Below are 6000 nucleotides of genomic sequence, written 5' to 3' on the forward strand. Positions count from 1 at the left end.
CTTACTAACCCACAATTGCCTAACGTCCTTTCTAGTTCTGCTCCCCACTGCTTGGCCTAATGCAGGAGAGGGACGTGGGACGGCCTGGCCCTCAGAGGACCCACACAGGCTCCGATTGGCTAAGTCCGAGCCTCAGGTCTGTGCTCAACTACCAGGAGGAAGGCTTGCCTTTGGCAGAAGGTTCAGCTGGCGCATCTCGGTTGGACATCATGCTGCAGAGAGGTCTCAGGTGGCTGGCAAGGCTCCGACAGGCAGCAAGCCTTCTCCCAGCCCTGGCTGGCCAGCCCCGGATGCTCTGGTCAGCCTGGGCACCAGCCCCACTCATCACCGTGAGTACCCACATTGTATCCAGATGGGCCGCTGTGAGTGTGGTCAGAGTCTCAGATTGAGGGAGCTACAAGAGACCTTAGGATCCTTTGACAGATGAGAACTCGGAGCCAGGACTCCTGATTCCTAGAAGATGCTTATGCCACTTGGCCGTTTCATCCTGTATGGAGGGGTGCACCCTCAGACTGGGAACTTAGCGACAATATCTGGAGGCCCCTCCAGCCTTACTGACCCTGCTGAACCTTTCCCATAAGGTTAAGTGGGGTTGCCGAGCCCCACAGTGAGCAAGTGAGCAGAATCAGGGAAAGAAAATCTAATTAGTGGTGACTCAAGGGAAAGCAGTGGTTACTGTTTAACATAACATTTTCTGGGCAAAAAAGAGGCGAAACTAAAAGAAAATTGTGGGTAAGAGTCAAGATGATGGAGTAGGAAGACAAGGAGTTCATGCCTGTTCATAAGTAGGAACACCTACTGGGCGCTGGTGGGGGTCCCTGGACACCTAAGGAGATGAGAGGAATCCCCAGACGATGGGGTAGAATGTGGAAGGGAAGGAGGAAAGCAAGAAAAGCAGAGGCGGGATGCCCCTCATGGGGGCTGGGGTAGGGGAGAGTTTCCCGTGCTTGGATGGGGCCTACTCATGGTGAGGAGATCAGCAGAACAGAAAGGGACCTTCGGGGGATTGGAGGATTGTAAGAAAATGTGACCAGCATCTTCCCTGCCCTCTTTGGTGCCAGCAAGTCTGCTGTGGCCACAGGTCTGAACCCCCACCCCTCAGGGTCCCCTCTGGCCTCCTGGGTCTTGGGCTTGATTCCCCCGCCCCCGACTCCATAAGGTCACTTCTGGCTGCGTGGGTCCTGGGCCTGAGTCTTCCCCCTCCCCAAGTTTTCTTTCAGCTGTGCTGGCCCTGTCGGAGCAAACACAGTCAGCTACCTTTTGAACTTCCCAGGTCTCAAGAAGTCACCTCCATTCCGATTCAAAGGATTATTCCCTCCCAAACTCTGGCTGGAGCCCCATCATGGTGAGGCTGTACAATGAACTCATGGAGAAGACTGTGGATGGGACGTGGACGCGACTTCCTGGTTACTGTCACTCCTGGCAGTTCCTTAAAGAGGGGGACCTTGCTAGGATCGCTAAAGTTGTCCCTGGTACGTTCACACACCTATATTAGGAGCGCTTCACCTGGGCTGGAGGAGGGCTCTGGAGAGTGCAGGATTGTTGGCAAAACTTTGCTTCTGTGTGTGCATTTTCCTGGGGGAGCTCCATGCTCCAGCCCAGTTCCCATACCTCCCGTGTGGCCTGCATTAGCCTGAGAGTCAGGTATGAGGCAGTCTGGACATGGTGATCCTAGATTCATACACTATCAGGCTAGAAAAGGAACGTGGAGGCCATCTAGTTCAACCCGTTCATTTTACAAGTGAGAAAACTGAGGTCTGGAGAGGCAACAAAGCGAATTTTTGGTAGAGACTGGACTAGAGTCAGGGATTCCTGGCTCCTGGGTCGTTGCTCTGTCCACCCCTGTCTGCAGTCACCCAGGGCGTCTCCTTACACCTGCCAGCCCCACCATCTCCTGTAGACCAGACAGGTGCAATGTCAGTGAGGAATTGGGAAGAGGCAGTGCCTGGGATTAAGGGCCAGCGCCTTCACCCTGGTGCACCCAATTTTGGCAGCTCAGTGATGCTACAGGGGGCAGGATCTTGCTGACATCTGGGGCCAGGAGCCAAAGTCTGCTTGGGACAGAACTCGTGCTCCCTCTAGTGGTCAGCTGAGCTGAGCTCTTGAACCTGTCAGTGAAGGACATCGGATGGAAAACCAAAGATGAAGAGATGAAGAGATGGCGTTCGAGAGACAGGAGGAACCAGCCGGAAGTCTTTTATTTATAGTCTATACTCATATACTGGAGAAGGCAATGGCACCCCACTCCAGTACTCTTGCCTGGCAAATCCCATGGACGGAGGAGCCTGGTGGGCTGCTTCTGGGGTCGCCCAGAGTCGGACACGACTGAAGCGACTTAGCAGCATACTTATATACTATGTTTATAGTATATAATTTTATATACCTAAGCTGTCATTCAGAATTCTTCTTTGAGGGGAATTCCCTGGTGGCCCAGTGACTGGGACTCTGCCTTTTCACTGCCGAAGGCATGGGTTCAATCCCTGGTCAGGGAACTAAGATCTCATAAGCCATTCTACCAAAAAAAAAAAAAAAAAAAAGAGAGAGAGAGAGAGAGAGAAAAGAAATTCTGCTTTGAGATTCTTGGCAAAAACGGTGTTTGGTAAGTATTGGATGAGCTGTGTTAGTCGTTCAGTCGTGTCCAACTCTTTGCAAACCCATGATCTGTATAGCCTGTCAGGCTTCTCTGTCCAAGGAATTCTCCAGGCAAGAATACTGGAGTGGATTGCCATTCCCTTCTGCAGAGGATCTTCCTGACCCACGGATCGAACCCTGGTCTCCTGCATCACAGGCAGATTCTTTACCCTTTGAACTTCAGGGAAGTCCTTAAGTATTGGATATTGGAGGCTTAACCTCTAATTAGGGTCTCTAAATTATCCTCGTTTCCCTCAGAAGTCATACAGTATAAACAAATCTCACTGAAAGTTCAGGCCTGTGGCAGTGAGAGGAGATACATACACGTGTTCTACAAAAAGGACTGTCGCCTGCTAACTCCTAGATCCGCCACAATCGATGCATTCGGATTAGCGTTTGTTATTCAGCTGATGGGAACAGTGGTGTCCTGAATTCACAGGCAGTTGGCTCCTCACTGCCCCTCACACCGCTGACCTCGTCCTCCCCTTGGAAGCTGCTCTTCTCCGTCAGAAGTTAATGGGACCATGCCCAGGGTGGCGTGCCCATGGGAAGCTGAGGGCTGTGGGTTTCCTGGGACCTTCTCTGGTCTGGTGCTTTCTGCCCCAGAGACCACACCGCCCTGAGGATCAGACTTATGCCTGAGGTCTTTCTTATCAAATCCATTCTTCCCTCCAGTCCAAAGGGTAGAAGACGCCCGCCTCTTTCTCCGGATCACAGAGATGGAGAGACTCGGCTTTGAGTATGTCATCTTCCACAATGACTCTGAGAAGAAGTGCGTCTGCTTGTTCCAGCCTGGGCCCCTCCTGGAGGGGCTGCCTGGGTGAGGCACGCAGGCTTGTCCCAGCCAGCAGCTCAAATGGGCTTTATCTCGGTCCAAGAGCAGGTGGTGGGTGAGAGCCCAGCTGGGGGTCCCTGGTTGCCTTCAGCAGGTTCTTGGTTGGTGGGTGGTAGTTTAGTCACTAAGTCGTGTCCAACTCTTGCAACCCTGTAGACAGTAGTCTGCCAGGCTCCTCCATCCATGGGATTTTCCAGGCAAGAATACTGGAGTGGGTTGTCATTTCCTACTCCAGGACATCTTCCTGACCCAAGGATCGAACCTGGGTCTCCTGCATTGGCAGGTGGATTCTCCACCAACTGAGCCACCCCTAGATTCTTGGTTACCTCAGCCTTATTCTACTGGCTCCCTGGGCAGTGAGGCTCTGCCAGTCCCTCAATGATCCACCCAAGGTGTGGCCTCTCCCTGTTAAGAACTTCCTTAACCTCCTAAATGGCAGTGGAGTAAGCAAGGGAAGTTAGAAATGAGAAGGGGGAAGACTATTCTTGTTTGGTGCTAGTATATGTCAGACCCTTTACACGAAGCTTTGGCTGTATTAATTTCATACTCACAAAAATTCCTAGGAGATAGTCCTCTCTTACAGATAAAGGTGCAGATGGCCCAAGTGATTCTGTGACTGAGGTCACATGGCTAGAACCGTGAGATTTAGAGTGAGGGCTCTGCTTGTGAAGCCCATGCTTTTTTCATGGTACTATTCTAGTTCCCCCAACACCAACCCAGAAGGGAATACAAGGTTCATCAGAATTTGTGGTTGGGGCTTCTCCTGCTTCCAGTTCATTCTCTTCTAAGCTGGTGTGACTCACTTCAGACAGCAGCGTTTGCTTCCCCTGCACCTGCTCTGCACTCACATCTCTGCTGTAAATGGATCGATCGAAGGGTTTGCTCCTGGATTGCAGGGAACCCTTCAGCACATCGCTTCACCGGAAATTGGCCATGTGGGGTGGAATCCCCGGTGACTCTTTCCTTCCCTTTCTCCCCTTGTCTGGCCCTGCAGGATAATCCATGGTGGCGCGCTGGGGACCATGATAGACACCACGCTGTTCATGACGGCCTACTGCAGCGCTAATGCAGTCTTTACCGGGACCATGACCATCACCTTCAAGAGGTCTGTCTCCTTCCCTGGGTTCCAGCTAGGAGTAAGCTGACATGGGGTTATTCCAGGTGTTATGATGGAAGATAAGAGCAATCCTGAGTACAAAGAGGAGTTTCTACTTTTGTTTTTCTCATGGACCAACCTAAACTTGTTAGATGCTCCCTTTTCATCCAAGTTCAAGGTGATGAGCTTGACCATGGGTTATGTGTTCCGACATAAAAATACACTACACAGGACAATGATAAACTACTTTTGGCCACCTCTGATTTAAAGAAAGCCAACCCGTGTGCCTGTAAATATTTAACTCAGTCCACAAATAATTATTGGGCTGCTACTGAAATGATAATTCCTGACACGTGATTAATTTGTTGTTAAACTCAAACACATTATTTTGTACAATCTTTACTATAATCCTGGGAGGTTGGTACCATTGTCTGCAGCTTGACGAATGAAGAAGCTGAAGCAAAGACACAGCTAGCAGGCGACAGACACAAAGGCCCTGACATCTTGGCCCTTGGAGTAGATGCCCGGGACCCCGACTCTGGTAGCCTCCAACCCCTGTAGGGTCATCCCCCACCTTTCTAAGAGACCAGGCTACCAGCCACTCGCCCCCACTGCCCTCTCCTAGCCCGATCACCCTCGGCTCAGTGGTGAGGCTGGAGGCAAACATCACTGGCATGGAAGGGAGAAAGGTGTTTCTCTCCTGCGAAGCCCAAAGCAGTGACAGGACCACCCTCTTTGCCGAAGCTTCTGGTAAGGCTGTGAGAATTCTTTCTTCCTGCTGTTGGTGCCCATCCTTGTGACAGGCACAGAGGGTGGCTGCCCCCACTGCTGGGGGCACACCTGCCCTGGGAGACTCTTACAGGTGTGTGTTTGGGGTTGGACGGGATGCTCACATGGAGAGGAGCCTCTATAAGTTATAGGATAGAGGCCATCATAACACTCCCACTCACCTCCCTGGGAGACTACCAGTCAGAAAGGGGCTTATGAGGATGGAGGGGAGGGGGCTGTGGCAGCAGAGTGTGCATGCTATCTCCCCTCCTGGCCCCCTCCTGGCTTCCAGAAGGCAAAAGCAGGCTCATTGCTTTGACAACAGAGGGAATTTAGATATTTCCAGAAGCAGCTCTGGCTCCAGACAGACAGGAAAGGTCTCCCTGAACTAGTTTTTCCCAAAAGCCAAACCTGAGAGCCACTTATCTCTGTGTTCTTCACCATTCCAGCCATCTTCTTCCAAATGAAGTGATACAGGTGCAAGGCACCATAAGCTCATCTCCTCCTGGCCCAGAGGGCAGGAAACCAAAGCTTCCTTTGGAGCAGAGTCTGTCTCTCCACCCATCTCCAGCTGCCAGTGTTTACTCCAGCCCTTTCCTCCTTGGATGGTGAAAACTCCTCCAGCTGTCAGAACTTGTTATGAATAAATTTTGAAAAGGGAGATTATGTA

The 6000-nt window shown here is 51.5% G+C and overlaps 1 protein-coding gene across 2 annotated transcripts; it reads left to right on the top strand.

The window, feature by feature from the left end:
• Positions 1–29: 29 nt before the first annotated feature.
• On the top strand, positions 30–6000 carry LOC102396408 (acyl-coenzyme A thioesterase THEM4). Of its 2 annotated transcripts, XM_006067355.4 has the most exons (6): positions 33–329; positions 1274–1472; positions 3307–3451; positions 4461–4571; positions 5188–5312; positions 5780–6000. In XM_006067355.4, exons 1-6 carry the CDS (start codon positions 60–62, stop codon positions 5800–5802), a joined length of 873 nt encoding a protein of 290 aa, XP_006067417.2. In that variant the 5' UTR covers positions 33–59; the 3' UTR covers positions 5803–6000. The 2 variants fall into 2 exon arrangements, with proteins under 2 accessions (XP_044789404.2, XP_006067417.2); XM_044933469.2 differs by lacking the exon at positions 5188–5312 and having other exon boundaries at positions 30–329.

This window comes from Bubalus bubalis, chromosome 21 (genome assembly GCF_019923935.1).
Source record: "Bubalus bubalis isolate 160015118507 breed Murrah chromosome 21, NDDB_SH_1, whole genome shotgun sequence".
NCBI classification, from domain to species: Eukaryota; Metazoa; Chordata; class Mammalia; order Artiodactyla; family Bovidae; genus Bubalus; species Bubalus bubalis.